Source organism: Hipposideros armiger, unplaced genomic scaffold (assembly GCF_001890085.2).
Source record: "Hipposideros armiger isolate ML-2016 unplaced genomic scaffold, ASM189008v1 scaffold_417, whole genome shotgun sequence".
NCBI lineage: Eukaryota > Metazoa > Chordata > Mammalia > Chiroptera > Hipposideridae > Hipposideros > Hipposideros armiger.
This window is the reverse complement of record NW_017731767.1, coordinates 516308-533543: the sequence shown is the minus strand read 5'-3', so window position 1 is coordinate 533543 and position 17236 is coordinate 516308. Positions and strand designations below refer to the sequence as shown.

Below are 17236 nucleotides of genomic sequence, written 5' to 3'. Positions count from 1 at the left end.
GAGGGCCTTCGCTCAACTTCCAACAAAAGCCACCCTTGGGGCCAGCCACCTTGTGGCTTCCAGCTGGGGAGGAGGCCCCACCCGCTGGCCCCCTCTGTCCCAGGTGAGGGCCCTCCTCCCCTCCCCAATCAGCTCCCTCCCCTCCTTCCTTCCCAAGGCCTACTCTGCCCGCAGCCTCACACACTAGATTCACAATAAATAAAGCCCATAACCCACCCCTGCGGTGCAATGTTGGGTTGATTGACTTTCGGAGGATCCTGACCTGTGCTTTGTGTTTTCATACAGTTAAGAAAGAGAGAGAAAGAGAGGCACAAGGACTTAGAAGGGGACCAAGGAGGGGGAGATGCAGGGAGGAAGGAGTAAGGCACAGAAAGACAAGCCAGAGGGGCCAAGTCACACCCTGGAGCCAGGCTGGGCGTGCTCGTGCTCCCTCCCTCCCAGGGGGGGCTTCTGAAGACCCTCTGGAGAGACCCCCAACCTTCCCTTGGGGAGGTGAGGGCTGCAGTGGGGGGGAGCTACTTCCTGTGGTGTGTTACCAAATTGTTCCCAAGTTGCTCAAATGGAGGAGTTCCCAATTGCAACAGCAAAAGACCCGAACAATGAAAGCCCCACCCCGAAATAAAGAGTAAAGACATTACAGCTGAAATTCAGAGAGAAGTGGCAACGGGGGTGAGGGTGGGGGAGGTATGGTAGGAAAAGTTGGGGAGGACAGAGAAAGCTCCAAAACACTTTTGAAAAAGGACGACACCCAACACCCTCCAAAGGAACTGAAAGTGGGCGAGCAGGACGCCTACCTAGCGCAGGTGGCGGCTTAGCAGAGGGCAGTGGCGGCTGCCCGATCTCCTCGCTCGGATCCAGGGTCCCCTTTCTGCTCCACTCTCCGGGCCCGGCCACAGCAGGGCTATCTGCATGAGGGGCAGGGGCAGGGACCAATGGGGTGTCGAGAGGGCACCTGCATGCGGGCTGGGGTGTGGGGGTAATCTGGGGCCCATCTCCCTTCACTTGGGCCATGGCAGGAGGCTGACCTTCCCAGCCTGCCAGCAGAGGAAAAGGGGGCCCGTCCCAGGCTGCGACGGGACCTTCGAGAACATTCTGACTTTTTCTATGGACTGTACAGGGGGAGTCTGGGGCTCCCTACCCCTGTGGCTCAGGGTGGGGTGGCAGAACACCCTCCATTCTGGGAGCACAAAACTAGCTCCAGGGGACACCCCCTGCCCACCCGGGGCTTCTAGCTCAAGGGTGGGTCAGGGGAATGCGGAGGCCACCCTGCCACACCCAGTCCGGAGCAGCTAGGGGAAAGAAGCCAGAGGTGAAGGTGGTGTGGGAGGGTTGGGGATGGGGTCTGGAGGGGAGCACCCTCTGGATCTGCACCCCTCATCTTTACAAGCTGGTCCTCTGAGCTCCCTAGTGAAGCTCTGGCCCCAGTCGAGGGTGGGATTCCACCAAGAAGGGCGAGGATGGGGTATAGGCCCCTTCGGAACGGTGCTGGTTGCTTTGTTTGGGGATTTCCTTCCTTCCCCAGAAGGCCGGGATGGGATGGGGAAGAAGGCAGTTCTGCTGCATCCTCTCTTTTTTTCTGTCCTCTGCTTGGCAGAGTCCGTTTTGCATGTTTCTTTCTGCTTGGCTGCTGGTGCACAGCTCCGCTGAGACCTCTTCTGAGGGCTCTCTGAGAACTGGGCTGCTTCAGGGGGCCTGCAGCGGTCCCTGGGCTGGAGGAGAGAAGGGCTGAGTGGCTGACGACGTCTAATTTTTGCTTTTCGGTGGGGTTGGGCTGGGCTGGGGGATTTTTTTCCACGTCTCAAAATTTCTTCTCCCCCCGTTTAAGGAACCTCTTCTTTTCATTTTGTCATTTCTTTTGTCGATCTTATCAGAGGAACCAGGACTGAAGCGGGACAAAAAAGAGGCAATATTGAGAACAGCAGGGTCAGGTCCCTGCTCACTCCCACCTGGCCCTATGACTGTAGGTGGTGCCTGAGGCCCCCGGAGGGCCAAACTCCAGTGGAGCCAGGGACACCAACACCCCATGCAGAAGTACATCCCCATTCTGTCGGTCCCTCCTGCGGGAATCCTGCCCCCCCCAAAGACCCTGCCCCCCAGTGCTAGAGTCCAGCTGGCCTTCCCTTGGGCGCTGTGCCCAGCGGGTGGGACCCCCATGGCTGGCACTGGCACAGGCACAGACCTGGGATCTGGCCATGTTTCCAATTGTTTAGGTTTTTGTGTAGGTCCTGGAAGATGGGGTGGGTGCCAGGCTGGAGCTTTTGTCCCCAGCAGTGTTTTGGGAGTGGGGTGGGGGTGGCCCAGCTTCTTGCTGAGTTTTCTTTCTGTCTCTTTGGATTAAAAGCAGAAATTCCCGTCTGTACACCCCAGCCAAGGTCCCACAGGCTGAATGGCTGGGGAAAGGGGGACACCACATGGCTTCAGGCTCCACTAGTGATAGGCCTGTGGGAGGGGCCATAGACACACACCCCTTTGATTCTCTATCTTCAACAGGGCAACAGCACTAGGGAAGGACCTGAGGCTTCCTGGGGCAGGTGTCACTTCCCTTATGGTGCCAGCAGGGGGCGCCGCCTTCCCACAAACGGGCCTTGGTGACCACTCAGGACAAAACATACCTAGGATGGACACCCCCCCGCCCCCCCCCCCCAACACTGGGATGCCTGGCAATGACCTTCACCAAAGGCCAAATGACCTCGTGGCCAAAGGGCGGTGGGTGGGTGGGGAACATCTTTCATGGTCTGCAGTGCCTGGGTACACCTGGTGGTACGCTTGGGGCAAAATCCCTGAAAACGCATCTCAGGGCATCTCCCAAGCTCTGGGTCACAGACTCAGCTCTGCAGGGGCCAAGCGGAGCTACCACAAAGCACACAGCAGAACCTGACGCATTCTACCCTCACTCTAATGCTGCACAGAAGCAGGTGAAGAGAGGGTGTCCGACCTGCCTGAGGCCACAGGCTGAGTGACGACGCAAATGCAGGAGGAAGTTCAGAGCAGATGTTCCTAAAAGCTACATGTGGCGTGCTCACAGGGTTTGCGGTGGCCAGAATGCCTGCACCCTGCCCAAGGCCAAGGCTGCCACGTCACAGTGAGGGCCTGGGGCGGTGGCTACATCAGCCACCTTTTCAAAAGAAACCAAAGGTCCAGATAGAATTTCATGTGAAAATTTCTGTTATTTAAAACTCATTTCGGTCACACGGATTCTGTCTGCAGGCCAAACCTGCCCCTCAGGATCTGGTTTGGGACCGCAGGCTGTTTTCTACTATGAGATAGAGACATCGAGCTTTACAGTTAGAAAAGGCCTCAGAGATCATCTAGAACTTTCTGCGACAATGGAAATGTTCTCTATTGGTGCTGTCAAGTGCAGTAACTGCTAGCCACCCGTGGCTTCTAAGTACTTGAAAATGTGACCAGTGTAACCGGGGGATTAAGTTTTTCTCTAGTTATTTAATTTAAATTTAAACAGCCACAGGTGGCCAGTGGCTATCCCACTGGATGGGGTGCAGCTGGAGGGCATTTGGAAACGTGGCAGTTTGGGGTCATCACAGTGATTGGGGTGCTGTTGGTGCTTACTGGGTGGGCAGAGGTGCTAAATGTCTTGCCACATGCTGGACAACATGCACATGCACAGAGACCTCTGCCCAGAGTCCAATCCCATCAACCGACTAAAGGCCAAAGGGAGGCTCACGGGGGCCTGGCAAGGCATGGGAGAAACCCAGGCCTGGGCGTCCCCAATGTGGAAGGGGAGAGTCAACAGCCAGCTCCTGGGCTTCCGGTTCTAGATGGCAGAGGTGGGGAGCTGCCTGGGTGAGCCCCGTATCCAGCCTTGGTGCTCTCTGGAACCCCCTTTCCCAGGGAAGACTACACTGGAACCTTATACTAGTGCCCTGGCTGTGAGCCTGCCCCTCCCTCTCCCTGTGAGGGGAAAGGAGGCTTGGGGACAACCAGGACAGGGAGGACCTGCTTGGCCCCTCTGCCCTTGGTTGACCAAGCCAACACCCTAGGCTGGCCCCTTTGGGGTCTCCTGAGCTGTATGGCAGGGGGACAACCACCAGTGCTCCCCCAGAGGAGGAAGACTTCAGTTCCAGGCCTGGAGTTAGGGACAAAGGCGGCTCCAACGGGGTCCCCAGCACCTCCCCGCCAGTCCCAGGAATGGGGATCTGCTGCCAAGCTCGGAGTGGCTTTTCGGCTCTCCCCTCCCTGCTTCCTGAGCCAGGTCCAAAATTGATTAAAACTAAGTAAAAAGCGCTGCCCAGGGAATGACAAAATTGCTAAAATTTTCTTTTCTTCCCTCATTCTATTGTTCTCTCTCCATCTGGTGCTCCAGAGATCAGCTAAAGTCACTGGTTACTGTGGAAACCGCCCCCCACTGTACTCCTGGCGCCCCACCCCACCTCCCCACCCCCGCCCGCTGCAGCCGCTTGCTTGCCCCCAGGCCCAAGGGCTCCCAGCTAGGCTTGTCCAGCTATGGTCCCCCCACCACCCCTGAACACACCTGCCCGCTTCAGGCTCGGGGCCCAGGCCCCTTGTGGGAACAACAGGGAGAAAAACTGTTTCCCAAACTTGCTTCAAACTCTGACTTGGCCCCAACGTCCAAGCAAAGTGAGCAGAGAAAGTGCAGAAGGGAAAGCATATGGAGGCAGAAACAGGGCGCGCAGGGAGCGCTCGTGGCTCTGGTCCCCAAGAGTGAGAGGAGAGCGAGTAGGAGAACATACAACTGCAGGCAGCCAGCCGGCAGCGGGAGGGAGGGAGGGTAAGAGCGATGGAGGCCTGCTGCCTGGTGCCAGCCCAGAGCTGGGAGGGGAGGCCTGCCCGAGGTCCCTTCCTCTGGCACCCCCTCCTGCTCTCTGCCAGCAGGGCTCTCTCGGGCTCCCTGGCACAGAACGGAGGGGGCTGGCTCCAGCCCCTGCTCGGAGCCATTGTTTTTCTTCTCAACACCCCCAAGTTCAAGTTCATCTGGGTGTTACATCATGTCTGGTTGCTCCTGGAAACCAGACGGGTCAGACGTGACTCTGGGGAAAGGGGGTGGGAAGCTGGAGGGGGCTGAAGTTCTCCTCCCCTCCCCTCCTTGCCACTTGGGAGCTCTGAAGTTTGAAGTTTGACAAAGTTTTTGCTTTTTTTTTTTTTTTTTTGAGGGAGGGAAAGGAAAAGGGAAAAAAAAAAAACCTCAAACCACACATACAAAACTTCTATCCACCAACTTTCTCTGGACTCAGGCCTCAGAGCAGAGAGGAAGCAGGGGCTGAAAGAGGTGGCCCAGGGCTTTGGGCCCAGGCGGATTTCCTGGGACTGAGGAAGCCTCCAAGGCCCTGGGCTCACAGGACGGTGTTTTTGTAAAATGCAAAAAGAAAACTATAAAAGTTGCCTCTACAATGTTCCTGAGGAGAGTCCTCCCTGAGCCCTAAGGGCCCTGGGCTCTGCAGGCCATTCCCAGACTCTTGGGGACAGGCACGGGAAAGGGGGGAACATGTGTGCATGTACACATGCCTGTGCAATGCAGGGTCCGGGGCATGCAGTAGGAGGGCTGAGGTATCTCATGCAGTAGGTGGTTGGGTATCTCATTGTGAGAACTGGGGACAGATGGGAGCAGGACTTGGGGACTCCAGCAGTCCGGCTGCCCTTCTGACAGTATTCACGGGGACTTGGGGGCGGGGCCTCCAGGGTGGCAATGGGCCTTGCCCTGCCCTTCGTGCCAGAATCTCCAGGCACGTAGCCAACCAGAATGGCTCTGTCCCTCCTCCACCCCTGGCCCAGCCCACCCAAAGCCAGGGAAAAGGTGAGGCCTGGGGCCAGGGCTTCCAGTGGAGGAGGAGAGCAATGGGGCAGATGCTGTCCTCCTCCTGATAAGACTCCGGCTTCCATCTTTACTTCCACTAGGCGTAGCCCTCTAGCCTTGGGTCCTTGGTCACTTTCTCCAAGGCAGGGGTTGTCGGAGCTAATTATCCAACTAGCTGATCAGCCGGGGGTCCTGGGGACTGCCTGAGGAGGCAGGTTCAGCTGGCCTTGCAAAAGCCTGCGTCCTCTAGCCCTGCCCTGGCCCCTTCTCTGGGACTGGCCCTAAAGACCCTGTCATCTTCCCTGATACCAAGATGCCCCCCACCCCTGCCTGCTCCCCCTTTGCCCGCCTCCACACTCCTACCTGAGACTGCTGTGGGATGTTCAGAAAGTTGCCGTCCCGGGGTCCGATGCTGACAAACCGGTTGGCAGAGGAGGCGCCTGTCGTTGCGAATGCTGTGGGGAGCAGGGAAGAAAGGAAGAGACCCTGTGAGGCCTTGGGGCCCACCTGGGCACTGCCCTTCAGGGCTGCTGAGAGAGGGAGAGACTGGGTTAGACCATGCTGCCTAGGCTTAGGCTGGCGATGGGAAGGACAGGCCAGAGGGCCCCCCCTCATCCTCTCACTGACCTGGAACACAGTGTCCCCCAACCCTGGCACTCTGCCTCAGCCAGATATCCTCTTTCCTGGCCAGGGATGGAGCGGGGGGGCCCTGGAGGCTGCAGCTGAGGTCCCATAGACCCGGTGCTGTCCCCTAACCAGGCACGGGGCAGGGCTGGGGATAACCCTCCTCCTGAAGCACCCACTGGCCCTCTCAGGTCTGGAGAGGAGGCAGCTTGGGAGAGCGGGCGCTCTGGTGGACCGGCCCCACCCTGCTTGGAGAAGGCCATCTCCGCCGGGCTGCCGCTCCAACAGGGGCCGTTAGTTGGGTGCTGTACCACTAACCATCCCGGGCAGTACCAAGGACTGGACCAGTGGCTCAGGGAACTCGAAGGGGCCCAAGGGAGGGCCAGGCTGACTGGGGTGGAGTCAGAAAGGGGCCTAGGACCTGGCTGCCCGCTCAGGCCTGGCAGGCCTTCTCCTCCTCTGATGGGTGAGCCAGGTCCTTTGGTCCTGTGGTCTTTAGGGCCCAAGATGGGCCAAGGCACAAGAGGAGGAGGAGGCAGGAGGGCCTGGCATAGCCCCCCAGGCTTGGGTGCCCAGGGGCAGCTGTTCCGGGGCCTGAGGGAGCAAATGGGCCAAAGACCCCTGAGCTCTTCTCGGGAAGAGCTTGGGAAGCTCCTCAGGGAGAGAATGGGCCCTGCATCCCCAGGAGAGAGGACACCCCTAGAGGGGACTGGGGGGGCCGAAGGCTGCCTGGGAGTACCCCCCATGCCCCACTCGGAACCAGATATACCCCAGGGACCCCATGCTCATCAGGTTGTGTCCAGAAGTGCCTCCCAGCCACCCTATAGCCTGGTCCCCCTCTCCCACCCTGCCCACCTCCAATGACCATGACCATGACTTGATGTCTTATGGCAGATGCAAATGGGAAGATGGCATGAAGAGGACGGAGAGGGGAAAAGAACTCAAACCGTGAGAGAGAAGGTGAGACAGAGAGCGCGAGACGGAGAAAAGTGGTGAGATGGGCCACTCCTCCCACCGCTTGCTGCCCTGGAAGTCCTGGCCTGTGGCCTGCCAGCCCCCAGAGTGCCCAAAGCGCTGCCCACGCCCTGCCCACAGACGGCACGCCTCCACCTCTCCTGTCCCTCACATCGTCGGGTCTACCTTGGGCCTCCCAGCTCAGATTTTTCTCTTCCCTTGGACAAAAGTTGTCATTGGTTTAAAAAAAAAAAAAAGAAAAGAAAAGAAAAGAAAGAGAGAGAAAGAGATGAAGTAAGCCAAGGCCCAGAGCCCTCCCTTGTCCTTGGAACATCCAACCTGGGGAAGGAATTGAGGGAGGGGAGAGGGATGGGAGGGGGGGGAAAAAAAAAAAAGAGGAACAACGAGAAACCAAATGTGAGACTGAAGGGGAGGGGTCAGGGGCTGGTCTGCTGTACCTTTAGAGGCCCGAGGGCCCCGAATGGAGGGGAGGGGGGCACGGCAAAAAGGGGGATGGTGGTGGCGTCGCCTTGTGGTCACATTTAATTTTCTTGGTGTGGGGGCACAACAAAACAACAAAAAAATCAAAAAACAAAAAAAAACGAAAAACGAAAAAAAAAACAGCAATCAGGCATGAAGATGGCATGGCTGCGCCTCCCTGTCCCCTCCCACTCCAGCCAGCACCTGACCTGCGTCCCACTGTACTCCCCCTCCCGCCCCCCCAGGGTCCTGGGCCAGGGGCCCAGGCTGGGAGCAGCGGGCGGGCAGGGGGGCTCGTGGGGTGCTGGCTGGTGTGACTGAGGCCCAAGTGGCTGTGGTTGGGGGGTTCAGCTCTGCTCTCATCCGGGTGGGAGGCTCCGTGGCACTCTGGGTTGGGGGGGATTTGGTGGTGGGCGGGGATAGGGGGGCTTTTCTTTTTGCAGTAGAGACTGTTTGGATGGGCTGGGGACGCTGGGCGTTGTGGTTTCGGTTTCATCGTCCACTTACAAGGTGATGGAGGAGTCAAGGCGGCGCCGTCTGGGGCAGTGCTGGTGGATTTGGAATCAGGCATAGGAAGGGGCACAGGTCTGGCCACTGGAGGCGGCGGCGGTAGCAAAAATGACCCCGGGACTTTGCCCTGGCCGCTACCGTTGGGCTGCGAACAACATAAATAGAGTGACGCATGAAGGCACACCACACACAGACACACGCTCCCCTGCGCGGCCACGCCAGCTCGCTCCTGAGAGCCGGCACTCCCGGCGGAAGGTGCAGGACAGGGTCCTCTCCTCCAGGACACGGGGTGCGTGAGGGTGGGAGGCCTTGATTTGGTCTCTCAGGTGTTTCTCTCTCTTTTTTTTTTTTTTTTTTTTTTTTGGTGATCCTCTTTTGAAGTTGTGGGAGAAGGAAGGGGGGTGTCCGACGGGTGGTTTGTTATTTCTTAGGGAATGTGTTTTAGGTACCAAAACGTGCCACCTAACCACAGAGCAGCTGTACCTAGAACTGTCATGCTCCTGAAGACCTCTTATGGCAGGAAAGATGTACCAGCTTGCCCTCTCCCTTACGTCCCCTGAAAACACACACGTGCCCCTCCTCTGTGGGCCCGTGGGGTGGGGCTGGCTGATCCAACTGAAAACTGCAGGCTTGCCATCATCTGCCCCACATCATGGCCTGGGGTGGGGGGATGCTGGGCATTGGAGATTCGCCCTCAGCTCCAGCAGCCTGAGGTTGGTAGGGTACTGGCCCATTTGCTCCAGAAGAGCCCAGGAGGGCAATCCGTTGCTGCCACTCTAGTTCCCATGAGGCTCTTCAAGTGGACTTCCTTGTACAACTCTCTCAGAAGCCAGGGATGCCTGATCACTAGATCCACTCCTCGTCCTTTGGTTTCCTCTTGTGCCCCAAACTCCAGTTTCCTCCTGCAGGCCCCCTGTGTAGCCTTGTGTTTATCAGCCTTTGGGCTTCTGGTGCCATCGGTGCCACGGGGGGGGGGGGGGGGGGTGTAAAGGTCCCCAGCCTCTTGCAGGCACAGCTTCCCTAAAGAGACCTCCCTGGAGTTCTGGGCACATACCTCCCCATGCGCGAGGCAGTCCCCCAAAGACCACCTACAGCCCGAGCTCAGGGGTCGGGGCCAAAGCTCTTTGTCCTAAACGGGCTCCTATCCCATGGGGCAAAGCTCTGCCCTCCCAGCCAGCCAGGTGAGAGACCTTGGGAGGCGCCTGTGCGCCTTCTGCTGGTGGGCAGCCCCTATGGAGCCCACCCCATTCACGTTTCCAGCCAGCCCATCTTTCTGTCATCACTGGTTTTGCCTGGTCTATGACAGTGAAACTCACAAAGGGTCTCCCCTATGCTGATAGTGTGCTCATCAGTTCTGTGTCCTTGGCACCCGGCTCTGTACCAGGTGCTTTACTCAGTTTTTGTTTGGGGGCACATCTGCCCCCCAGAGGGCACTGGCCATGTCCATAGGCATTTTGGTTAGCACGACTTGGGGGGTGCTACTGGAATTTAGTGGGTGGAGGCAGGGGACGCTGCTTAACATCCTACAACACCCAGGACAAAAGCTCATTGATCCAAATGTTATCAGTGCTGTGGCTGGAAACCTGCTGCAAGAGAAGCTCTATTCTCCCCCTTTCACAACCAGGGAAATTGAGGTTCTGAGCAGCTAAGTGGTTTATCCAAAGTCACCCGGTTGGAACTGGCTAAGCCTGACATTCACAGCCGTGTCCATCTGACTCCAGGGGTCCTATCGATTCTCTCCAGCAGGTTCATCAACCCTCTCCCCCAAATCTCAAGGCGCTCAGACTTCTCCCATTCCCTGAAACCTTCCACAGCTCTGACTGCATCTGATGTAAAATACGGTATCCCCAGTTGGTCATTCAAGGCCCCCATAGTGGAGACCGAGGGGGTCTCCCAGCACTCACACCCCTATACTCCCTTCTCCCAAGTACTTCCCATTGCAAATTGAGTGGGGCTTCCAAACACAGCCTAAGCAATTGGGCTGCACACTTGCTGCCTGCAGAACCCTCTGTCTAGAACGCCCTTTACCACACCCTTCAAGGCCTGCTCCAAGAACACTGTCCCCAGTGTGGGGACCAGCCAGACTCCCTGAACCACCATCCATCTCTCTCTGCCCTGTTCTTCCAGAATGCTCTCAACCTCCACTAGAGCCTTTGAAACAGACCGCCACCCAGGCTCCCCAGCGAGCAACAGAATGTCACCACTGTGTGGCCCATGCATGCAGCACTCAAGTCCCACTGACTGAGTTCAATCAACAAGTCCATCCTGCTGAACTTGAAAACCACAGAGCCCCACGGCTGACCAGTGCAGGCCACGCCCTTCTGAACTCTGGCCGTTCCATCCACCTCTAATGATCGATCAGCATAGGTCTGACACGCTCCCTCCAAATGGTTTCCTTGACTTGATCCTTCCTGCCCACTCAGAAGCCCCTGACAAAAGCAAGCAGTGGCTGCTGGTCCCTGTCTGTGTCCTGGGCTGGAAAACCCGTTTGTGCCAACTATCATTTTGGAAACAGACCATTCATTCCTAGGCACAGGCCAGAAGGATTTCCAGCTTTGCAGGGATAATGCTGAGATACGAGAGGCAACTGTCTTCCCTCCATTCCATATCCTATCTGATTCCTCTCATTCTTCCATCAGGGCAGGAAACCCCACAGATCACAGCCTTACTCCTCTTCTCCAGGCCATCCTAAGCCTGGGCCCCTGGGGCGAGGGGTTGGGTGGGGGGGAGGCTGGGACAAGGGGGCTTTACAGGTAGCCCTTGCTCCCACAGAGCGGCTTCTGCCTCCTTCTAGTCCCCAGAGTCTGTCTCCACCCAGCAGGATCTAAATCGCTAATCCCACCGATAAAGCTAATCCCAGCCCATATGGCAGGACATCGAACCTGCTGATTTACAACATTCAGTTTCTAGAAGCAACTTCCAACCAGATTAGGGTGTCGCAGCTCTGGTTGGGGTACAAGTTGAGGTTTTTAAAATCTCAAGGTCTTGTGACTTTGCAACACCTTAAAACCTCGTGAGTTAAGAGCTAGAAGGAACCTAGAGGCTGGATAGCGCCTCACTTTCATCTGAAAGATGAAGAGGAGGGCCAGGCTGCTCCAGTGTTGGTGATGGAGGCAGAGCTAGGACCAGGCCTCCGGCCTCCCAGAGTCACGCTCTCCCATTGGGCCCTGTAACTTCTCCATCACATTTACTTGGCGGTCTCTGCCAGAAATACAGCTAACCAGGCATCTTCTTTCTGCCCTTTGCATCTCCTCTGAGTGGTGTCTCCATTTGGTGTTGGCCTTTACTGATGTGGTTCTTGTCAATCAGGGCCTTACGCTGGGGTCTGAAGACAAGCCACAGGGCACCTGGGAACCCTTCTGCAAATCATCTGTAAAATTTTTGTTTGCATGTATTTTTCTGCAAAGATGACCTGTAACTTCACATTCTTATGGAAGTTAGGCGTTTACTCCTCTAGGCTCTAGATCAGTGGCTCTCAAAGTGGGTCCCCTGACCGAAAACAGCAATACCATCTGGGAACTTGGGGAGAAATACAGATTCTCAGCCCCACCCCAGACCGGCTGCATCAGAATGAGGTGAGGCCCAGCCACCTGTGTGTTTGGGAGGCTTCCAGGTGACTCTCGTGCATGCTAAGACTGAACACTACTGTTCTGGAGGCGGCCACGGAGCAAGTACAGCCTGTTATGACCACCCCCTGCCACCAGGTCAGCTGCAGAGTGGGAGCCAGAGGCTCTCTCCTCCTCCACAGCATGGTGCCATCTCTAGCCTCCTCTCAGGAGCTGCCCCCCCCCTACACCTCCCCCCCCACTGTCCTGAGCAGGCTCACTGTAGACACCCCCTCCTCTCTTGGGTTCAACAGGCCACAAGAAGAAACCCAGAGAGGCTGATTCCCAGCTGGGTTAGCCTCCCTGTTTAACCAGGGTGGCTGTTTGTCCTACTGTCTACAGTGCTTTGTCCATAGTCTACTCAGAGCAAGCACATGCCTCGAGAAAAGAACTTTCTAGGCCAAGTGAGATCCTAATTTTGAACAGTTGAGTCAACGGAGAGGCTCAGGACCCAGCTGTCAGAATGCCCAAGGGATGGACTCTCTGGGCTAAACTGTTCCCCCAGGCTGGTCTCATTGATTCAAAACCCCAGCTGCCTCTGTAGGTGAGAAGGCAGGGTTCCTGGCCTCTCTGATCCACACTCCAGACCCCAGGCCCCTTGGGGGCTGGGAATTGGACTGGCAGTTCCCATAGACGCTGCTGGCATCTCTGGAGGAAGTGCAGTAGTTGTCAGGGGTCACATTCACTTTTTCCTGAATGCCCCTAAAAGTGAACAGAGCTTGTCCAGTGAGGCAGGCAAGGCTCTGAGTGTGCTAAGTAGCTGAAGAGCTAGCAAAAGAAACCCTCACAGGGCAAAGGGTTAAAGGAGCCAGAAAGTGGAAGGAGGGAGAGCAGGAGGAAGGGAAGAGGGAATGAGGAGACCCTTCCCCATAAGACACCGGCACTTAGCAAACTCCCACCCTGCACAGGGCACTCGGAGCTGGCACTGTTCTCCTGGGCGTCCTCTAGCGTGGGCTTCTGACTGGCTTCCTCCATTCCGGTCCTTTGAGCCACCTCCCCACCCAACCTCTCATATAGTAAGCAGGCTCCCAGGTTGGACCGGCTGGGGGAGAGGAACAGGGCCTCTCATAACGCAGCATGCTACGGGGACTCCAGAACCTTCCCAGAGGCCAAGAGACCACTGTGTCCCAACCCAGAGTGGTCTCCCCGGGACTAAGAGAGGACCGCGATCCCACAATGAAGGGTTGCCTCTGGACTCCCATTGTCTGGGATAATTCCTTTGCTGAGCAATCCCCGTATTTCTGCTCATCAGTGACTGTGCCCTAGGGCTCGTTGACATAGAAGGGCAGTGCCCCCACTCCCCTGCAGAGCACCACAGGAAGCCAGTCTCTCCCAGGCTGAGAAGCAGGGCTTTGCTCCAGAACCATAAGTGACCTGGGAACCCCTTGTTGAGAGTCCTGCCAACAGGAGTCCCCATGACAGCCCCTGTGGACTGGGGCCCCTCACCCAGGGGTAATGATGCCCCCAGGGCATGCCGAAGTCTAGAGACATTCTTTATTATTATTATTTTTTTAGCTGAGCCATCCTGCCACCTGTTGGCAGCTCAGCGGCAGCTCAGCTCGGGCTGGGAATCAAACCGCTGTTGCTCAGAGCTTGCACTCTTGAGTGAGCTCTTAACCAACTGAGCCATTCGGCTGACCCTTGGAGACATTCTTGATCATCATAACTGGGAAGAGGACAGTGCTGCTGGCTTCCATTGGGTGGGGCCAGTACCCCAGTGCTCAGGATGGTCCCACGCCACAAAGAGTGAACAGCCCCAAATGTCAAGCGCTGAGGTTGGGAAACCTTGGTCTAGCACCTACCATATTCTTGGCAGCCCTGAGGTTTAAGAAGGGTGTTAGGAGGTAAGGGGCCTGGCCTGGGTTGGACAGCTCACGGGTGCACTCCTGCTGGGGGAATGGAGACCGTGAGGAGGGCAAGGGACCCGAGCAAGGTGAGCCCAGCCACTGCCCCCACAGACCCCGACCCCAGACCATAAAACTGAGGTGTTCGCACTACTGGCTCTCTGCTGCTCCAGCCCCAGGCGGGCTCCTGGCTCTTGGGCCCTCTCCCTGTGACCCTGACACAGACGGACAAACGCAGAGATGAGCTGTGGCGGGGCTCCTGGGCCTCTGGACTCACCTGTCCAGTGGCCTGGCCCGAGCCATCTGAGCACACGAACTGCACAAACTCCTTCAGCGAGTCCTGCCCGTGGTGGTGGTGGTAGCGGATGGTCGGGTGCGTGAAGTACGGACTCGACTGCTGGATGATGGATGTGGAGGGGAAGTGCAGAGCTGACGCTGTGGCCCGAGGGCTCCCTGCATGCACGTGGGCAGGAAGAAAAGGGCATCAGGGGATAGAAAATGAGGGGAACTGCTGGTCAAGGCACTGAGGATCCAGAGGAAAAGGGAAAATGGGCAGGAGCAGGGCTGGGACCAGGGTCAGGAGAGTGAGGCTCTGGCCTCTGGCGTGAAAATGGAAATGGCGCCAAAAACCCCAGTAATCAAGGTAAATAACATTTTAATGCAATATTTTAAAAAATCAAATTGCCGAACTAGGCCTGCACGCCAGCTGCTTGTCTTCATAAATAAAGTTTGATTGGAACCAGGACGGGGGTTAAGGAGAGGCAAGCAAGGCAGGGTCATACAAGTGCAGGGTCAGTCCCATCTTTTGTTCAAAATGTTGAATATTTGTTCATTGTCTGTTTTTGCAATAGCTGTAATTTTTTTTAAAAAATACTGCATTAAAGCATTATTTATCATGACAACTGAGATTTTTGGGTGCCCCTGACATTTGGGTGCCGAAAATAAGTACCTCACTCCCCTCACCCTGGTCCAGGGCTTGAGTGGGAGCCTGGATGAGGGAGGAGAGGAGGCAGACACAACCCCACACCTGTGCAGGGCAGGCCCCCCGCAATGCACACACATGTCTCCTGCATGTGAGCGCGTGTGCACCTGGCCACTGCTGCCCAGGCAACATTCCTGTGTGCTCAGCCCTGTTACACTCGCACATGCATCCTCACACACCAGACCTCGCACACACAATCCTACCCCTGCACTGGCCCCAGCTCTTCCCCAGCCAGTCCTCCCCCTCCGGTCTGTTTTCAATCAGCTTGCTCTTGCTCTCGGTTTCATCAGGGGGCTGAGGAAACTTGGCTTCTCTCTGGAGTTCATAAAAGCTGAGTGGAGCTGGGCCTGCTGCCTCTTGCAGCCCAGGGCCTGGGCTCCCTGCCCCCACCTTGAGGCCACCACGCCCTGCCCCAGCACAGGCTGCCTCTGGGCTCCCAGCCAGGAGGCCCCGAGGAGGAAACTGGGAGGGTAAACCTTGCTATTCTCTGTGTCCTATTGAAGGGCCCAGGAGACAGCGGGCTGACACAGGGCAGTGTCCAGAGAAAGTCCAGGCCTCTTTCTGCCAGATGGGTGCCGAGGGCAGGAAGAAGCAAGTGAGGGAGTGGCCAGGCTGAGGACTCAGCTCCCACAACTTCCTGCCTGATTCCATCCCCTCAGGAACATGGAGGTATTCTCCCCATCAAGCACCTTCTCTGGACACTGAAGCAAGGGAGCCCCCAAGTCAGTGGGCGGGCTCCGTTCCCAGGAGAGCAGCTCAGGTGCCGCCTTTGGTCCTCTTGGCCTAGCCCTTCGCTTTCTCGAAATGGGCAGAGAGGCTCCAAGAAAGAAACCTGGGCTCCTATGAGTGATTTTGTCAATCTGCGCACCACATCAACTTGGGTTGGTTCTGGGAAACCAGACCCTGGAAACCAGGCCAGGAGCTGAGAGAGAAGAGCTGAAAGGAGGGCAGGGGGAGAAGCCCGAGCTTCCTCATCCACAGCTGGCAGGAGGAGAGGAGAACGGGCAGGCCTGAGGGCTCTGCAGTCCAAGGGGAAGTCGGAGGAGGCCTTAAGACAGGCCTGAGACGCACACAGCACCCCTGTGTACACATATCCACACACACACACACACACATGCGCACTCATGCTAGCACACATGTACATTCCCAAGTGACACATATACCCAACGAATGCACACACACAGCACATGCACAAGCACGCACACACATGTGCGCATGGGGAGTGAGAAGCAAGTGGGAGGGTGCTTGGGAACAAAGTGAGGAGGCCGGGGGGGCTGGCTGGTGGCTGGTTCTCCAGTTGGTGCTGCAGTGGAAGGAGGGCCGTTCCCTTGCCCACCCGCTGCCATACCACAGCCCCCTCAGAGAGCTTGGGGCTGTCATTTGGGTGGACTCTGGCCCCTTCACCTGGCCAGCTGCCCCTCAGTGCTCTGCCACCTCCCCCAGGTCCCCTTCCGGGGGGGCCCCCATTTCTCACCTGGTCTGACTCCAGCAAGCACAGGCAGCGGGTGGTGAGTGAAAGCCATGCGCGGGGAGCTGCCCTGAGAGGAGAGGGCACTGCAGAAGTCCAGCTTTCCTGACTTCTTTAGAGAAGCCGGGCCTGGGGGGAGGAATCAGCAACACAGGGCAGGTTTAACTGGGCCGGGGCGGGAGCAGGGAAAGGCGGGAAGCCAGCAGCTCACTCTGTCTCTCCTCCGCCCCCTCCCGGCTGCCCCTTCCCCCGCTGTGCTCCTTCCTGCCTCCTTTGCCCCATCCGGCCAGCTGTGGGTGCTTCTCTGCTAGGAGAGGAAAATGAGGCTCTTGGTAGCGCTGGGCAGGGAGTAAGTGTGTGTGGGGGGGATCTTGCCCCCTGATAAGCGTATAACAAGCTGAGGGGGCACAGATGAAAGGGGGCCAGGAAGGGCACTAGGGGCAGAGGCAGACAGGAAAGAACTCTCTCTAGGTCGTTTCAAGGCTTTATTTTGCTCCCGGTGCCAGAGATGGGGTGGCATTCAGCAGGAGACAGGGCCACAGAGAACTCTCCTCAAGGAGCCTGATGATGCCAACCAAGGTCATCTTTGTGCCCAGTGGGCGCCATGTCCAAATGATGCTATGCCAAAGCAGTGCCCCGGGGCCAGGTCCTCCAGGGGAGCTTGTCTTGCCTGGGCTGAGCCTCAAGGCTGTGCCCAGGCTGGGAGGGGTAAGGTGGAGTCCGGGCAGATCTCCAGAGCTGCCATCTTTGAGTCACAAATCAAGTCAGTTTGGGTGGGGGGCGAGGGCTGCAGAAAAGAGAACTAAGAGCCACCTTAACCGCAGAGGGAAGGGGGTGGGGAGCAAACTCCCAGCCAGAAGAGGTGTTATCTGGCGGCAGCTGTGTGCCACCTGATAGCTGGCACGGTGGGGGAGGGGGGAGCGCCCCCACCAGCTGTGCACAGCTGTTCCTGCTGCCACACAGTGCCTCCCCAGCTGTTTCCAGTCCTGCAGCTGGGCT

At 57.4% G+C, this 17236-nt stretch overlaps 1 protein-coding gene across 5 annotated transcripts in view; it reads right to left on the bottom strand.

Annotated features, from left to right (window-relative positions):
- Positions 1-267: 267 nt before the first annotated feature.
- The window catches only part of NFIX (nuclear factor I X), a 64827-nt gene continuing 47858 nt past the window's right edge, over positions 268-17236 (bottom strand). Inside the window, exons 6-10 of one of the 5 annotated variants that reach the window (XM_019664188.1) lie at positions 16244-16366; positions 14065-14240; positions 8336-8483; positions 6134-6225; positions 268-1709 (exon numbers count right to left, since the gene is read on the bottom strand). In XM_019664188.1, coding sequence (XP_019519733.1) covers positions 1290-1709; positions 6134-6225; positions 8336-8483; positions 14065-14240; positions 16244-16366 — 959 coding nt within the window. In that variant the 3' untranslated portion in view covers positions 268-1289. Of the gene's footprint in view, positions 1883-6133; positions 6226-8335; positions 8484-14064; positions 14241-16243; positions 16367-17236 lie in introns of all 5 variants that reach the window. The other 4 variants (XM_019664191.1, XM_019664190.1, XM_019664192.1 and 1 more) reach the window with 4 other exon arrangements.